Below are 19,230 nucleotides of genomic sequence, written 5' to 3' on the forward strand. Positions count from 1 at the left end.
TTTCTTGATCACCTCCTCAGATAGTTCATTACTAGTGTATAGAAACACCATTGATTTTTGCATGTTGATCTTGTATCCTGCCACTTTGCTGATCTCGTTCATTAGTTCAAACAGCTTTGCTGTCATTTTTTTCTGGATTTTCTAAATATAGAATCACTTAATCTTCAATAATGATAGTTTCACCTCTTCCTTTCCAGTTTGGATGCCTTTTATTTCTTTTTCTTGCCTAATTGCTCTAGCTAGAACTTCTAGCACAATGTTGAATAGCATCATTGTCTTGTTCCTGATCTTAGAAGGAAAAGTTTTGTTCTCTCACCATTGAATATGATGTTAGCTATGGGCTTTTCACATATTCCCTTTATCATGTTGAAGAAGTTTCCTTCTATTCCTATTCCCATCTTTGAAAGTTTTGCTTTTTTTTTTTATCATGAAAGGATGCTGAATTTTGTAAAATGCCTTTCCTGCATCAGTGAGAAGATCATGTGGTTTTTCCCTTTTGATTTGTTAATGTGGTATATTACATTAGTTGACTTTCTTGTGCTGAACCCCCCTTGCAAACCTGGAATAAAACTCAAGTGGTCATGGTGTATAATTCTTTTAATATGCTGTTGCATTCTATTTACAAGTACTTTGTTGAGGATTTTTGCATCTATATTCATTAGAGAGATTGTTCTGAAGTTTACTTTTCTTGTAGTAACTTTATCCGCTTTGATATTAGGGTGATGTTGGCTTCATTGAGTGAGTTAGGTTGTTCCCTCTTCTTCAATTTTTTTAAAGAGTCTGAGCAGAAATTATATTAATTCTTGTTGGAATACTTGGTAAAATTAACCTGTGAACCTGTCTGGTCCTGGACTTTTTCAGGAGATTTTTGATGACTGATTCAATCTCTTCACATGTGATTGGTTTGTTGAGATCTTCTATTTCTTCTCCAGTCAGTGTAGGTTGACTGTGTGTTCCTAGGAAGTTGTCCATTTCATCTAAGTTGTCTAGTTTGTTGGCATACAATTGTTCATAGTATCCTCTTATGATCCGTTTTATTTCTTTGGGGTCTGTGGTAAAACACCCCCTACCTTCTCATTCTGATTGTATTTCTTGCGGCTTCTCTCCTTTTGTCTTTGTCAATCTAGCTAAGGGTTTGCCAATTTTATTGATTTCTCAAAGAACCAACTTTGGGTTTTATTGATTCTATTTTTTTAATTCTCGATTTCATTAATTTCTTCTGTAATCCTTATTATTTTTTTCACTCTGCTTGCTTTGAAATTAGTTTGCTATTCTTTTTCCAGGTTCTCCAGGTGTCAGTTAGGTCATTGATTTTAGTTCTTTCTTCCTTTTTAATGTAGGCATTTTAAGGCTATAAATTTCCCTCTCAGCCCTGCCTTAACTGCATCCAATACGTTTTTTGTTGTTGTTTTGTTTTGCTTTTTTTTACATAGGCAGGCACCAGGAATCGAACCCAGGTACCATGGCCCACCCATCCCATAAATTTTAACACTGTTTTCTCATTTTCATTTGTCTAGAGATATTTACTGATTTGTCTTGTAATTTCATTTTTGACACACTGATTGTCTAACAGCGTGTTTTTTAACCTCCATATATTTGTGTATTTTCGGGTTCTCTGCTTGTTATTGATTTCCAGCTTCATTCATTATGAACAGAGAAGGTGATTTGTGTAATTTCAGTCTCTTTAAATTTATTAAGACCTATTTTGTGCCCTAGCATATAGTCTATCCTAAAAAATGTTCCATGAGCACTTGAGAAGAATATGTATCCTGCTGTTTTTCAGTGCAATGTTTTATATATTTCTGTTAGATCTAGTCATTTTTTCATGTTATTTAGGATATCTGTTTATATATTCATCCTCTGTTTAGATGTACTATCTATTGGATAACATGGCATATTGAAGCCTCCCACAGTTATGGTAGAGTCATCTATTACTCCCGTCTCTTTTGCCAGTGTTCGCCTCATGTTTTTTGGGGCATCTTGATTAGGAGCATAAATATGTATGCTTGTTGTTTTGTCTGGTTAATTGCTCCTTTTATTAGTATATAGTATCCTTCTTTATCTCTTATAACATTTTTTTGTATTTTAAGTCCATTTTGTCTGATATTAGTACAGCTACTCAGCTTTTTCTTTTTTCTTTTTTTGGTTACTACTTGCATGGAGTTATCTTTTTCCACCCTTTCACTTTCAATGTATTTGTACCTTTGGATCTAAAATTAGTCTTTTGTAAATAGCATATAGATGGGTCATATTTTTAATCCATTCTGCCAATCTGAGTCTTTTAAGTGGGGAGTTTAATCTATTAACATTCAAAGTTATTACTGTAAAAGCACTTCTTACTTCAACTATCTTATCCTTTGGTAGTTATTTGTCAAATCTATTTTTTCTCTCTTTTTATCCTTTTAGTTACCCTTATAATACTCTTCAAATCTGTACCCTCTATCAGACCTCTCTCTGCTATCTTCTCTTTTCAGCCAGCAGAACTCCCTTTAGTAGTTCTCATAGGCCCAGTCTTTTATTTACAAACTCTCTTAACTTGTACTTATCTGTGAATATTTTAAACTCTCACATGTTTAAAGGACAGCTTTGCTGCATAGAGAATTCTTGGCTGGAAATTTGTCTCTTTCAGTGTCTTAAATAGACCATACAACTGCTTTCTCATCTCCATGGTATCTGATGGGAAATCAGCATTTGGTCTTATTTGGCTTCCCTTGTATATGGTGGATTGCTGTTCTCTTGCTGCTTTTGAAGTTTTCTCCTTCTCTTTAACATTTGACAGTCTGGTTAGTATGTGTCTTGGAGTTGGTCTGTTCAGATTTATTCTGTTTGGAGTATGTTGGACTTCTTAGATTTGCACATTTCTGTCTTTATAAGGGTGGGAAAATTATCAGCCATTATTTCTTCAGATATTCTTCCTGGCCCTTTTCCCTTGTCTTCTCCTTCCGGGACATCCATTTTGTGCTCATTTGTGTGCCTCGTGTTGCCAGTTATTTCCCTGAGACACTGCTTGAATTTTTCCTTTTTTTAATTTCCATTTATTCTTTTGTCTGTTCGAATTCGGTTGCTCTGTCTTCTAGCTCATTGATTCTGTCTTCTGCCTCTTGAAATCTGCTTTTATGTGTCCAGTATATTTTCAATTTCATTGACAGTGTCTTTTTTATTTCCATAACATCAGTTATTTTTCCGTATAGTCTTTCAAATTCTTCTTTATGCCCTTCTGGTGTCTTCTTAATATCCTTCATCTTTTTACACACATTCGCCTTCATTTCTTTGAATTGATTCAGGAGATTTGTTTACACATCTTTGATTAGTTGTTCGAGAGTCTCTATCTCCTCTGACTTTTTTATTTGTTCCTCTGCTGGGCCTTTTTTTTTTTTTTTTTTTTTGAGTTTTAGTGTGCCTTGACATTTTTTGCTGCTATCTAGCCATCTGCTTATCTTGATGAGTCTATTCTGAAGGTTGGTTTCTCTCTCTTGTCTAGGATTTAGTTGTTGCCCAGGTTTGTATTAGGACATTGCTTTGACAGTTGAGTTGCCAGTATTTCTCAGCCAAAACAGGGCTGAATATCCACAATTGGATATAAACCAGCTCTAATATGCCTGAAATAGGGTCTGAAGAAGCTCTGAGAAGCCCTGCTGGCTTCCCTTGCACTTTCTGGCCTGCCCAGAAGATGGTGCTCTGCAGTTACTGGTAGTCCTCAGAAGCTGTTTACCTCCTGGGCCCCTGCAGTTTCTGACTGGGCCGGGCTGAAACTGTTGTGTTTCTGTGCCATCACTTCACCAGCCACAATCTGGTTCAGTGTTGGGCTGTGTCCCCCTCTGTACTGGTGACATGGCAGAAGACCCCTAAAGCTACTGCCATCCGCAGCCACCCCCCAGGAAAGGATCAGGCCACCCACTTTTGTTTCCCTCAAGGTTGAGAGATAGGTACAAGGAGCTGTGGCTGGAATTTACTGTCTCTGTCCATAATTTCTCAGACTCTGTCCCACACTGAACTGGGCCTTAAAATCTCCTCCCCTCTCTCCTGGGTCCCCAAATAGTTGATTTGGACAGTTTCTGCCTTGCTACTTGTGGCTTTTGGGAAAGATTCTATGCTTCTCTCCCTAGTCCTCCATTTGGAAGGCCTTCTTTGATGTCCTTTTGTATTCTGCCCTTCCCAATGGCTTGAGTCCTGCTGTGGGTCCCACTGGGCTTGGGCCACTGTGTCTGGATATAGGCGGGATCTGTCTCACTGCTGTGAGACATTTTGCTATCTGTGTCCCTGATGGGATGTGAGAGGGATCCTGGCCACTGCCTTTGGGCACTTCCTGAGCTGCATGGAACCAAGTGAGGGAGAGGTGTGAGGGTTGGCCTGTCCAGGATGGAAGTTTCCTACCTGCTATTTTCTCTATCTTTGATTTAGCTTTTATGGGATCCTTCTCCAGTCTTTACCTTCTTCCAGAGTTCTGAGTAAGTGAAATTTATCCTTTTTTTCACCCGAATTTCTCCAGAGAGGTTTTCGGTAGTTGTGTTACATCACCATGTTGATCATGTGACTTTCCCCACTAAATTTTAATAATATTGGTGGACTATATATACATATATATTTGTGTACTGTATGTGTAAAATGGGCAGGATTTTTGTCACTCCCCAACAACTGATTTTCATCCCCTCAAGGGTAATATTGTGCCCACCAAGAATGCCTGGTTTGTGATCACTGTCTCTTTCTGTTTCAAGTTCCCCTCTGTCGCTTTTGTTCTTTTTTTCAAGAGCTTTTGGATTGGACACATGTACTTTGGAAGCTAGGGAAAGAAGAAGTTTGGATTTAATGAGAAAGTTGCTCAAACTGAATTAGAGTTCAAGTCATACCAAGGAGGAGTGGTCCAGGAAAACATCCCAGATTTTCAGTTAGAACACAAAAAATTCAGAAAGGTGTTTGTTTTAGTTTGTAGAAGCTGCTGGAATGTAATATATCAGAAACAGAATGGACTTTAAAAGGGGAATTTATTAAGTTGCAAGTTTATGGTTCTAAGGCATGAAAATATACAAACTAAGGCATCCAGAGAAAGATATCTTGATTCAAGAAAGGCTGATGGGTCCAGAACACCTCTATCAGCTAAAAAAGCACATTGTGAGGTCTGCTAGCTTTCTTGTCTCACTTTATAAAGGTTTCCCCGGGGTGCCTTCCCTCTGCATCTCCAGAGGTCTCCACCTGTGTAGGTTCTGTTGGTTCTGTGGGCTCTTTTCAAAATGGTTCCCTCTTAGAAGGCTCCAATAAGCAGCCCCACCTCGAGTGGATGGAGACACATCTCCATGGAAACCATCTAATCAAAAGTCACCACCCACAATTGGGTGGGTCACATCTCCATGAAAACAATAAAAAAGATCTCACCCAGCAATATTAATTGATGATTGAAGAACTTAGTTTTTCTGGGGTATACAACAGATTCAAACTGGCATAGTATTTGATTAAATACATACCCATTCATGTTGAAAAAAATCTTAGTGAATGAGAAGTAGAAGGAAACATTCTTAATCTGATATAAAACAACAATAAAAGCTTACTTAAAAATTATACTTGACAGGGTGGTGCAAGGATAGCCCAGTGGTAGAATTCTGGCCTGCCATGTGGGAGACCCGGGTTCGACTCCTAGAGCCTGCACATGCCAAAAAAAATCATACTTGACAGTGAGATAGTAAATGCTTCTCCCCTGAGATTGGAAATGAGACAAGCTCACCCTCTATCCTTGTTTCTTATCAACATTGAACAAGAGACCCCAACCAAAACAAAAGTTCAAAATAATGAGATAAGAATCATAATAATCAGAAGTGTAAAAATGAATCATTACATGACATGGAAAGATCAAAGGTGTTGCGGAATTATACATAGAAGATAGGATTTAACAAATGAACATGAATGCTAAATCAATAAATTGATATCTCTTTTAGTCTCCAGTATTTTAGAGCAGCTAGAAGTAAAAACCTAAAATTGTGAAATTGTAACCCATGTCAAAATCTGAAATATGTTCTACAACTAATGTGATGCTGTGCTTGGAAATTTATAGCTTTTTTGGATATGTGTTATTGTTCACAAAAAAAAGAAGGGAAAAAAGTCTATTGTGATGATAAAAACGTATTTAAGCCCTCTAGCCTCCTGTATTTTGGAGCAGCTAGAAGGAAAAGTAATAGAGGATCATATGGTAGCCCATGACAAACTCTGGGATCTGTCCTGTAACCACTTTTTGAAGAGGACTTTGAAAACTATTGCTTTTTTATTTCTTTGTATATATGTTATACTATACAGTAAAGAAAGTTAAAAAAAATGAGTCATTACTTGCAGATGACATGGTTGCACATCTGGAATATACAAAATGTATGGATTATTTGTACAGATATGTTTTTTAAAAAGCGTTTTTAGATCCCATACCTGATTTATGCAAAGTTGGTTCTGTGCTACAAAGGGAAATTATGATCCTATCAATAAGTGAGGCTGGGTCAATTGGATATTCATGGTATGTAAAAAAATGTTTTCTAGGTGTAGGTATGCCAAGACTAGGTAAGACTACAACTGAAAGAGTTTGAGTTAATTATGAGCCAAATCCAAATCCTTTCATAAAACGGAGTAATATACTGGGAAAATGGTAGAGATAACAGAGCACGAAAGGGTCTGGAGTTTTTAGCTTTATTGCCTGAGCATCATAGTGGATAAACTTCTAGAAATGTTATAAAAGTAACAGTCTCAAAATGTTGAATTAACTAGCTTTATCTCCTTCTGGCCAATTCCTTCTTCAAGGATCCAGCATACCTCTCTCGCTGAAGGCACTGTCGTGACTGATTAGCTTGTCTGCTTCCCCCATAAACTTCTGGAGGGAAAAAAATGAGTGAAATATTTACTGGGTCTCTCTGCTTAAATACATATAAGCTCCATGTGGGGACCCTAACTTTTAAAGCATTGTATCCCAAATGCTTCTTTAGATAGCAACTGTCTAAATGTTTGTTGAATAAAGAACAAATGAATGAATGAATGAATGATTGAATGAATAATTACACATATTACCTACACTGTGGCTCTCTTCTTTTACTCTTTATTCCTAAAGTGCTACTTTGCCTTAACAGTATTTTCCACCATTGGTTACTGAGATTTGTTTCTCCTCCAGAGCAGTGCCCGTCAAAATTTATGAGCATGTCCTGGAATTTAAAAAAAAAAAAATGGAGGCACAGTGTTCTGGCTCATCTGGATTAATTTCATTTTTAATCTGTACTTTGAAATTTATGGTCCTCATTTTGTCAATGGCCCTCTTAAATTTTGCATGGACTCAGATTAATCTCAACTTTCCGGGCTGACCTTAATGTTGTCACTCGCAAGGATAAGGTAGCATTCTGGATGCTAATATTTTATTTTAGGAATAAGAAAGAATGATTTAGTACAGGTAAGTTCAATCTCAGCAAAATAAGTGTTTTTACTTAAGGTCAACGATCCTTTTACACTGAAAGCATTATGATTTTTTGTTTGTTTGTTTGAATGCCATCTCTAATTCTTCAACTTTAAGACAGTTATTACAGACATATTCCCATTCATGTGCCAAAATAAGTTTTTGTGGGTGGCTTTAAATCAGAATTGTTGTTTCAGGAAATAGATATTCTATGCTCAAACCTTCCATGAATTGGCTAAATCCTATGCCTGAATTTCTTTGCCCTGACTCTGATTTAGGGAACAGAAACTAATACTAGCTAAGCCTCCTCTGTGAATCAGGCATTATGCTGGTCCGACAATAAGATAAGATTATTTAATCTATCCTCCTTGATGATTTTATGATTTTAGATACTATTATTGCCTCTTTGCAATTGAAAAAAATGGACACTTAAAGGAATGAAATAAACTGTCCAAGTTTTGCTTGGTAGTGGCACAGCCAGGATTCAAACCCTGGTTTTTCATGCTTTCATGATTTTTCACTCCACCATACGGCTTTAGTTTTTCCATCCAACCAAAAAGGAAAAGAATTCATCCTGAAATACTAGACAGTAGTAGATTAAAAAATAGCCCCATATCAATTCAAGAAGCTGTTTCCCACAAGAACCATTGCTTCAGTGATTTCTACTTGGATCTATGGCCATCTTTTCTTTCTCTGAATGCCTACCAGCTTTTTGTTTACTTCACTTTGATAGTATATGATAGTGTGTGGTTTGTTTTCCTTAAAAGTCTATCATTTATCCAAAGCAAATGTTCTGTTTATGTCCATCATTGAGCTTAGGCCAGAAGTGGAATCAACTTTCAGCCCATGTTGAATTGAAAGGGATTAACACAAAGAAAATAAGCTATTTTTCTATGAAAAATGTTAGATCCATATTCAAATGATCTTTTAATTATTTTAGTGCTGCTAAGGCCTGGCATTCTTTTAGACTTTTGATAACATTTTCCAAATTCTTTGCTGTGGTGGTTTGGAGCTGAAGAAAACCTTGTTCTTAAAGTTAATCCATTCCTGTGGGGTTTAACCCATTGTAGGTTTTGATGAGGTTCCTTCAGTTAAGGTGTGGCCCACTTCAATCAAATGGGTCTTAATCTTATTCCTGGAGTACTTCATAAACTGGAATAAAATGCTGGCAGAAGAGAAAGAAAGCTGAGGGAGCAGTCAGAAGCTGAAATCAATGGAACCTGTTAGAGAAGGAAGAGGCCAAAAGAGGCCACCATGTGACTTGCTGTGAAGGAGCCCCAGCAACCAGACCCAGAAGTCCATGGTCTTCTAGGAGAAAGCATTGCCTTGATGATGCCCTGATTTTGACTTTTTTCGTAGCCTCAAAACCATGAACCATTAAATTTCCATTGTTTAAGCCATCCCATTGCATGGTAGGCTTAAAAGCCTAGAAAACTAAAACATTTACTTTTTAATTAAATGATTGGTTAACTCATCTGGCAAGCACCCTGACTCAAGTGAGAAAGGGCTGGATTTGAATACCAACACTGCCATGTAATTGATGGATATCCCTGAGCGTGTGCTTTGCCTCTTCGATCATTTTCTTCAGTTAACACGTAATTGACACTCCGTGAATGTATATTCCGTCTTCCTTTAATGTAGTTGCAAAACTCGTTCTATTTTTTCCAACTTATATATAATGGAAATGAGGAAACTGAAGGATACAATTAAGTGTGAGCAGATACATCTCCCTAGCTGGGTTCTCAGCATATTTCTATGTCTTCTTCACAGCCATACCCTCTGCCTGAATGTCTTCACCTGCGTTCTCCCATCTTCACCTGCTGAAGTTTTTCATTACTAAGTCAAATGCAATCTTCTCAGGAAAGCCTTCCTCCATCCCCGCTCATCTGAAACATTGTCACTTCTAGCTCCCTCCCAGAGTTCAACGTTTCTCTTGCAACATTTATTGCATTCTATTTTCAGATTTTACCATTATCTCATTTTATCCAAGCACAAGTCCTGGGGTTTCCCCTGCACACATAAGCTGCATCTAGATTTCAAAGACCCTCTCTTACAGTTTGGGAAGATCATGATTGTCTGATATTACTGTAAAAGAAAAAAAAAGTGTCCACATGCATCAATTTAGAAAGGTTTAGCCAATCTTGTAAGGCCCAAGCAGGGGTCTTCTGGATGGACAACATCTATATGTAGAGGGCTCTTCTGAGCAGTAATGAGAAGAACAGCTAATGGGCATCTTTCAGACAGGAATAAAGGGAACTAAAAGCCTTAGTTTGGCTCCTACTGTGGCTCCCTATTGCTGGGGAAGATGGGGACAGGCAGAACTTTGATGGACTCCATTCCCCTTTACATTGTCTCTTGGTATCTTATCCTAGACTTTTTGGCTGCGCAAACGTCTTCCTAAGGTAAGCACCATGCTCCTTTCTAGCTTGAGTGACCTTCACGCTATAATCATCCTTCATGAGCTTTTTTCTTTTCTTTTTCCATATAACCATTGAAGCATAAACTCTATTTTATTTCTATCTCTTCCCTTTCGAGTCTCAAAAACTGCAGTCAAACATTTCCTCTTGTAAATCAAAAGTTTTAGCTTTCAATTATTAGCTGATGTAGGCTTCAAGAGCTTGTTCTGAAGTCAAAAAAGTTCAACACTTTTTTTTCTCTCTCTCTGCTTTAACAATCCTAAATCTTCTAGAATTATTTTGCAGCTGCCTCTGACCCAGTAAGAAAATGGTCACATGTAAGGAAGAGCAAAACGGAAAATCACAAAGGTTGATATTCCAGTATAATATATTTCACGTTATTTTATACTAAAGACATTTGCATACATCACATCTCATCTAAAAATTCTAAAGTCCTTCAAGTTAAGAGCTTAATATTATCTCTCTTTTTAGCCTTCCTAAATACGTAGCTCTTCATCCTGCATAAAGTAAATAAAAAGTAAATGTTTATTGAATAAAATTGAAAAATCACAATACTTGGTTTTGATACTCTAAGGACACACTGAAATAACTTGAGGCATAATAAATACACAGATACTATAATGTGCTAAACATTTGATCCAGATTTACAAAACAATGGTACCTTTAAAATTAAAAACCTGCTGAAAATTGAATTAGTCTTGTTCAGAGGCTACATGAAACATGTAAATAGGATAGGTTATACACATTCCACTGTAATGCTACGTTCCATCTAAATGAATTATGACTCTTTTGAATAGCTATGCCTGTGCAGCCAACTCAACATCAAATTATTTCTATAAAGCCAAGGGATAATAGTTGGAGAAATTTCAAATGAAATTTAAAAACTGTTTCCTCTGATTTGAAGTGCATAAGATATTTTCTGTCTGAAATAATTCACCATTTTATTTCTGTGTTCTTTCTGTTGCTACTGCTTTTATTCAGGTGACAAAGGGGAAAAGGGTTTGCCTGGGGCACCTGGAGGAAAGGGCAAAGCAGGTATGAGATGCTCATTTTTCTCTTTGATTTGTAGCATCATTCCAAATGTATTCATCTCAAAAGTAAAAAGTGCTACACATATATTTCTTATGGAAAACAAAGAGTCCTCTCAGGGTGCGTCACCTTATTTTCCTGGGGCTGGTTTACTAATCCAAAGGAAAGAAGGGAACTTTCCTCTCCTGCCACTGGTGACTTTCCAAGCCCTGGGCAATGGGATGATGACACATTCCATGCTGCGCATGCTTCCTGCGAGCAAGCAAATCCAACCACATCAGGGAGCAGCAGCCCTCACTCTTCTGTACCGAGAGGGCCCAGCAAGAGGCATCAGCATGCTTCACTTTCCCCAAGCCCCTCAACCCAACAGTGGCCTGCTCCAGAAAGACCCCCAGGGTGACTAAATGCACCTTTAATGGTCAGGGAGACTCTCCCCGAGTACTGAAAGAGAGTTCTGCTTCCAGGGGCATAGGAAGGAAAGGTAGATTTTTCTTGGATTGTTTCAATGGTTTATATCCACAGGATATTAGAGAGGTTTAGTGAAGACTAATTCGAACTACTGTCTTAAGTTCCTTATATTTAACCGTGCAGATGAGTAAATAAAGGCACGGAATGTATTTTTTGTGTATTAAAATTCTTTTCACTTTCCACACTACCAAAGAAAAAAGCAAAGAGAAATGTTTGCATAAAGCAGCCATTAAATGTAAAGGGGGTGTCATTTGAATTTCACATCATTTGCCTTATAATTCCTTCTCAATCATGGTACCAGTAAGTAGTTCAAAAGGTAGACAAGCAAAGGGGATTAAAAGAAATTAAAATCCTACTAATCCGCACACTGGACGACTGACTTTTGAAGTTGTAAGTTGGATCTGCTTATAGAATTAAAACTTGGTCCTTGAACCATGTAAGCTATATTTCAAATGGATAATCACAGTTAGCATATGATTTACTCCTGAATGGTTTCTCCTGACTTGGGAGAATTGTGTGAGCCAATGAACAATGCAGTAACAGAAAAAAAAGAGGACTGGCTAGAAATATGTTTTAAGGAAACTTATTCTGAGATTGGACAGACAAGTTCTGTGTTCAACAAAAGTGCCAAATAGTCTACAACATCTGCACAGTGGCTTGTTGTATTTACTCTTCTTTTTAAAAATTTGGTTTATAACTATCTTTCAATTCATAAAATATTGAAAAGAGATCTTCCCCATTCCAAAGGAAAAATGTAAATTGGAAACCTTGTTTTAAATAAAAGATAAAAATTATAGCCATTCATAGAGAGATAAAGCAAGACTAGCAATTGATAGGTAAGTATTTAGAAGAGAACAGATTATTTTTCTGACTGGTTGGCATGTACTTGAGCATGAGTTTACAGTTTTTGTCATTTGACAGGTACTGTCTGTGATTGTGGAAGATACCGAAAGGTTGTTGGGCAATTGGATATAAGTGTTGCTCGACTCAAGACATCTATGAAATTCGTCAAGAATGGTGAGCTTATTTTCTTTCACTTTTTGCTATATATCTATCAATTTGGTCTCTTTCTAAACTACAGTATAATATCTCTAGCAGGAAATACCTTGGGTTGGCAAAAGGCTTATTGAGATAGTCTGACCAGTTGAAAAGTCTCTTAAAATGCTAATTATTCCCTCAGACTCCAGGACATTTCAGGGCCATTAATATATGTCACTGCCTAGAGGTAGGAAAAGGTACCTTCCAGAAAGAGAGGAATGGAGGAAAGGACAAAATTTGGTGAACTGTGCCTTAAGAATAAAAGAGGCAGCAGGAGTCAAATAGACTCTTTGACTAGAAGATCCTCTCTTTTCTAGGATTTCAGAAAAGAGAAGTAATTACAATATCTATTCACATGAGCAGTTAGAATAGTCAATCTTCATAGTAAGTCTCATGAATCACTACTAATGATGCATCTTCATAGTAATTGTTACGATGTAGATACTAGGGACAAACTAATTTTATATTAACTGCCCATTGATAAAGAGCTAAAGAACAGTGAAATAGGGATTTGAATTCAGGGTACTCTGATTTCTCTATCCACAGTACAAATCAGAAGGAATTGTATGGCTTTCTCTAGGTTTCTCAACTTTCCCATATTAGCCACTCTTGTATTCTTTGTCCATTTGTCCATAATAGTGGAAAGGAATATGTGTTCTCTTCATGGGCAGTAAAAGGAGGGAGCTAGTATAGTTATTGTTACACTTGTTTTATTTTAGTGTATTTTCATTTCTTTTAATCCAACCATATTTGTTGTTCATTATTGGAAGCACACAGATGCCATCTTGTGTTCATCCTCATCGTGTAATACAAAAAGCATAGGAAATACTTGATGTTAACTAACCACTCCAATTAAAGCGCTAGTTCTTGTCATCCAAACCAATGATCCCTTCTCTGAAATGATTTGGACTGTCATGAACAAAGTAGACCCCAAAGATTTAACTTAGAGCCATAGTTTGTAACATTTTAGTGTTCACTGATTTCTGTATATATTTAATTGAAGTTATGGACCCTAAAATGTATATGTAGATGCTCTGAATCCCAAAACCTAGATCCCATATTATGAGCCCAGGATGATTCTGAGACCCCAATTCTATCCTGAAAGTATACTTGGTAGCTCAGTCTCCCTCATGCACTTGAGATAAAGAGTAGACAATCTCAGCCAATGTACATGCTCACAGCCCAGGAATCAGGCCTAGAGTGGACAGACTTTGGTATTATTCCTGTATCAGTTCAATGAACATTTACCATCCCCTACAACGTTCCAGGCACTGAGGCTTCAGAATGGAAAAGACATGGTCGCTGTCCATAAGATGCTTATGGTTTATTAGGGTAGACGTGCAAGAAAATAATAGACTAGAACGTGATGTAAAAGCAGACGTGGAAGGGCAATGCATACGCAGGTGAAGCACACACGAGAGTCCATACAGCTATCCAGAGGTGCTGGAAAGGCTTCTTATAGCAAGTGACACTTCTGCTGAGATCAAAAAGATGAGTAGGAATTTTCCATGTACAAAAGCAGTGAAAGGCTTGGAGGTGGGAAAGAGAAGGGCATGTTCATGGGACTACACATATGACTAAAGCATAACCTAGAATGGGAAAAATAGTATAGAATGAACTGAGCTGCAGTTCATATAACAAGTCTCAGTCAACGGAGCTATCTGCTGGACAGCTGTGTGGGAAGTTAAGGATAAAAGGAAGGGAGGAAAATGGTATATGTTTATTCTTGATTTGGTAATTAGAAAGGTGGAGAAAAAAATTAAACCATAATAAAGCCTTGCAAAGAATTGTTGAACATTGAAAATATGAATTCAATCCATCAATATTATATACTTACCTTTTTCCTCCTTCAGACACATAATCATAGTCTTCTTTCCCTCCCTGAAAGTTATAGCAGGGATTAGGGAAACCGAAGAGAAATTCTATTACATCGTGCAGGAAGAGAAGAACTACAGGGAATCGCTGACCCACTGCCGGATCCGGGGTGGAATGCTAGCCATGCCCAAGGATGAAGCTGCCAACATGCTCATCGCCGACTATGTCGCCAAGAGTGGTTTCTTCCGTGTGTTTATCGGGGTGAATGACCTTGAGAGAGAGGGGCAGTATGTGTTCACAGACAACACTCCCCTGCAGAACTACAGCAACTGGAAGGAGGGAGAGCCCAGCGACCCCTATGGTCATGAGGACTGTGTGGAAATGCTGAGCTCAGGCAGTTGGAATGACACAGAGTGCCATCTTACCATGTACTTTGTCTGTGAGTTTGTCAAGAAGAAAAAGTAACTTACCTAAAGCTATACATTTGTTATTTCCCTGTGACTACCATTGCAGTTATTTTTATCCATTTATTTCTTCATAGTTAACGTTAAATTCATTCCAATTCATGACAAGTAGGAAATAAGTTGAGGTTTGAAATCTCCATCACCATGCTCTCCTCCGCTGATTTTGATATTTTTCACACATGGTTTCTCTTGGGTCAATGGCTCTCCTGAGGAAGAGTTTGAATTACTAGGGGTCTACATCTCAAATGAAATGTTCTCTTTCCATTTTCTCTGCCATCTCTCCCTAGAGCCTTGAATCACTCTTAATTTGGCCCAGCTGATAGATAGTCCATTGGGTAGTTGGTTGATACCCATCAGGCTAACTTGCCTTTGCCCAAAGCCAGGCATATTGTTAGTAATGTCAAGATGGCATCTATCTTTGAACCCCCAATTTGAACATTCACACACCATTGTCATAGCTACACTTGTAAGGTCCCCTTGATTGTACAGAAAAATAAATGCTTTAGTTCAAAATCACTAGATGAGGAATTTCTAGACTAATGAACTATTCTAGACCATGTTAAACCAGAGACTCTTCTTGTGCTTCAAATCTACAGCCTCACTAAAAGTATACAAAGCTGTTGCTTTGGCCTCCTCTCTGTAGGCCTATACCTTAAGCTTAGTCCCCTAGATACTAACATTCTGATTAGGGAAAAATGGAACTCTAGAAATAGAAGAGAAAAAAGAAAGTATTTGTTCCCAAACAATATTATCTATAGCTGCCCTGCTAAATTGTCCCCTGCTATTAATATGACTCCATCTTATCTTTAACCTAGGTTCACCCTTATCAACTTTCCTCTCCTTAAGAGTAGGGAATGAGGAGAAGAGTTTGTGGAGCCTTCAGAAAGCTCTAAAAGTTTCAAGGTTCTATCAGTATCAGATATGCAAGTCCTCTCCTCCAACACTCATGGTGAAGCCCTTTACCTTCCATAAATTTATGCTGGAAAAAACCCACACCAAAGATGCACATTCTAATACTTTGACATCATGAACACATGTCAGGCCTGGAGTTTAAAATATGCCTGGAACTCATATTTACTGAAAAGGAGAAATTCTACCTTGAGCTACAGATCAAGCCTCAAAGCAGCTTTTACTTGGAATTTAAAAATAAACCGTTCAACAAAATTCAAGATTATCGCCTTATAAATTGCTGCTCTGGTTATGGATTGTGACATATGATTAAACTGTTTAAAATGCTTGCAAAATGGTTAATGAAAGAAGAGGAACAGATCAACCACATATGGTCACCTTAAACCATCTGTCCTTGATTTCATCTGTGACAAACTGGTTATGAGAAAAGAATTAATCAGGTTATTTCTGCAGGTTCAACAGGGTCACAAACTCAGATCCTTACAAGAGCCAGATAAGGGACTTAAATAAATGAAGGTAGCAGGAAGGGACGCTGGTACACTGGATACAGCTTGCCCTTCTAAAGGAGCCAGTTACTTCAAACTGCCCTTCTTCATTGCCCTGGAGCACCCAATGTTGCTAAATGTTCTGACGTTTCAAGAGAAGACAGAAAGCTGGCAATTAAACTTCATACACTTCTTTGTTGACATTGAATGTTTTTTCTATTGAGGTGAGGTTCACATAACATTAAATAAACCATTTTCATATATACAATTTTGTGTCATTCAGTACATTCACAATGTTGGGCAACCATCACCTCTATCTAGCTCCAAAAGACTCCTTGAAGAGAGACCATGCAAAGCTTTTCTGTATTGTTTCAATTTGAGTAGATGTGCTGCTGAAGCAAGCACCTATTCGAATTTTAGAACAGGCTTTAAGTCAAACAAAACAGTCTACAAGCCCAAATTGAAACCTTCACATTTGTCGCCTCTGGGTAAAAGTTCTGCCAGCTCTAACCATATCAAATGTCTTTAGGATCTGATGGCATGGAAGTCAAGCTCTTCCATTAACATCCTATTCAATTCTGTTCAGTAACACAATGTCATTATGTAATGTTAAATGTTTGCCTCATTAGCTTATTAAATTAGTTTCCTAGTAGACCTCTTTTGAGAATGTGACATAAGGCATTTTGAAGGCAGAGGAATTGAATAAAAATTACAGAAGACACTATATTAGACCAAGTATCCTTGGGTAGGCGGCCAGCAAACACTGCCTGAGGTCATTGTGCCTTGTGAACCATGTTCTGATGTGTTCAAAGGCCCCCAGAGTATGAATATATTTTATTTGCACTATAAGTACCATTATTATTTCTATTGTGAATATTATAATAATAGCAACAGCTTTCTCAATGACTCATATTTGCCAGGGATGCTTCCAAGAGAAGAAAGATGGCAGAGCTTCAAAGAATAGGGTTCATCCTGCAACCTTGCTTAGAAAACATTTCAAAGGCACTACACACTTCATTAGATTGTTTTGATATGCTTTCGCAGAGCATTTCTCATTTGATCCTGATATGCTTTCTGTGAAGTAATTACTGCCATTTTCCAAGTGAGAATTTTGAAGCCCAAGAAATTTGTTTCAGTTTGCTACCTCTGCAGGAATGCAATATTGCAGAATAGATTGGCATTTATAAAGGGGATTTATTCTTGTTACAATTCAAAAGCTGTGAAAATGTTCAAATTAAAGCACCAATAAAAGTGTGCTGATTTGAACTGTTGTGTACCCCAGAAAAGCCATGTTCTTTAACCCTGATTCAATATTGCGAGGAGGGATCTTTTGATTAAGTTGTTACCATGGAGATGTGGCCCATCCAGTTGTGGGTGAGATCTTTTAATTAGGTGGTGCCCACAGAGATGTGCTTCCATTCATTCAAGGTGGGGTTGTTTATTGGAGCCCTTTAAGAAGGAACCATTTTGCAGAAAGCCTCAGATCCCACAAAGTCAGATACCTTTGGAGGTATAGAAGGAAAGCACCCCCAGGGAATCCTTATAAAATGAGAAGTCATGAGAGAAATCTAGCAGGGATGTGGTCATGGGCCTTCTCAGCTAACAGAGGTGTTCCAGATGGCATTAGCATTACTTGAGTGAAGGTAACCTCTTGTCATTGCCTTAAGTTGGACATTTTCATGGCCTTAGAACTGTAAATTTGCAACTTAATAAATTATCTTTTTGAAAAGCTGTTCCATTTCTGGCATATTGCATTCTAGCAGTTTTAACAAACTAAAACAAAGAGGATACCTTCTTGGAGGAAACACAGCTGTTCCTCTGTCACATGGGAAGGTACATGGCAACATCTGCTGTTGTTCTCTCCTGGTTTCAGGTTTCAAATGGCCCTTCAGATTCTGGTATCTCCTCAGGCATTTTCCTTCTGCATCTCCAAATGTCTGTATCTATTCCAAAATGTCTGTATCTATTCCAAATTTCCCTCTCTTCAGAGATTCCAATAAGCAGTTAAGACCCACCTTGAGTTGGGTGAGTCACAGCTCCATGGAAACAACCTAATCTAAAGTTCCCGCCCATAACAGGTCTGTACCCACAAGATTGGATTAGAAGAACATGACTTTTCTGAGATGCATAACAGTTTCAAACTAGCACATTCCCCTTTCTAGACCCCAAAAAGGCATGTTCTTTCAATATATAAAATGTATTCATTCCATCACAAAATCACAAAAGTGTTAAATCATTGCAGTAACAATACAAATACAATCTGAAGTCAAAACGGTACAAAATCTCTTCAAAATCAACTACAGAGATGGTCTGTCCTAAGGCAAAATTTTCCTCTGCCTCTAAACCTGTGAAATTTAGAATAAGTTATCTGCTTCCAAAATACAAAGGAGGGACAATCATAGATAAACATTCTCATTTCCATAGGGGGAAACTGAAAGGAAAGTTGGGGTCACTGGCTCCAAACAATCCTGAAAATCTGCATGGCAAACTGCATTAGATTTCAAAATCTGAGAGCCATTTATAGAATGATGTTTTATCCTCGGGGCTTGGGAAAGCAGCAACCCCACACTTTCCAAGGGCTTACACAGTGGCCCTGTTGTCTACAAACACTAGGATAAGGGCTGCAACATTAAGGAGCATTGGAAGACCACTTTGGTTTTGGCTCCACCCTCCTCAAGCATCTGTGTGGCGTCTGGACTCTCTGCCATTCCTGGGGCACACACTCAATCCCTTCAAAACAGCGGGGTGATGGCCAAGCTCTCCCCAACCCCTGGGAAATGTACATCACTCTCTCTGAGGCCTGAATTGGCAATATTTTTCTGCCTGCCCTCTACCTCTAGAACAAACTCAGCCTTTCCATGTCCATGGCTGGGTCCACTTTCCTGGCCGATGTTTCTTGGATTCAGACCTTAGCTTCCATGGTTTGCCTTTGAAGTCATTTTTTTCTTGTCTGTCCCTTTTCTGTCCCTTTTAGTCCATACTGGCAGTGGTTCCATACACACAGATCCCACAAAAGTCATCAGTTTACCATGCAATATGCAGGATCAAAACCATCAGACAATAGAACTTTCCACAAATCTTTCTTGATGACTGCATTTTCAATCCTGGCTTTTTCTGAAATGGTTGGCTGTTTCTATGTTTGTTTAGATTCTTATATGGGGCACTGTTATTGGGGACTCACTTTCTGGAAACCC

At 38.0% G+C, this 19,230-nt stretch overlaps 1 protein-coding gene across 1 annotated transcript in view; it reads left to right on the forward strand.

The window, feature by feature from the left end:
- Nucleotides 1–17,956, forward strand: part of COLEC10 (collectin subfamily member 10) — a 96,242-nt gene extending 78,286 nt beyond the window's left edge. The window contains exons 5-7 of the mRNA XM_077167539.1: nt 10,810–10,863; nt 12,247–12,342; nt 14,252–17,956. Of these exons, the coding sequence (XP_077023654.1) occupies nt 10,810–10,863; nt 12,247–12,342; nt 14,252–14,643 (542 nt within the window). The 3' untranslated portion in view covers nt 14,644–17,956. The remainder of the gene's footprint in view (nt 1–10,809; nt 10,864–12,246; nt 12,343–14,251) is intronic.
- The last annotated feature ends 1,274 nt before the right edge of the window (nt 17,957–19,230 follow it).

The sequence above is a fragment of the Tamandua tetradactyla genome, chromosome 6, assembly GCF_023851605.1.
Source record: "Tamandua tetradactyla isolate mTamTet1 chromosome 6, mTamTet1.pri, whole genome shotgun sequence".
Classification (NCBI taxonomy): Eukaryota; Metazoa; Chordata; class Mammalia; order Pilosa; family Myrmecophagidae; genus Tamandua; species Tamandua tetradactyla.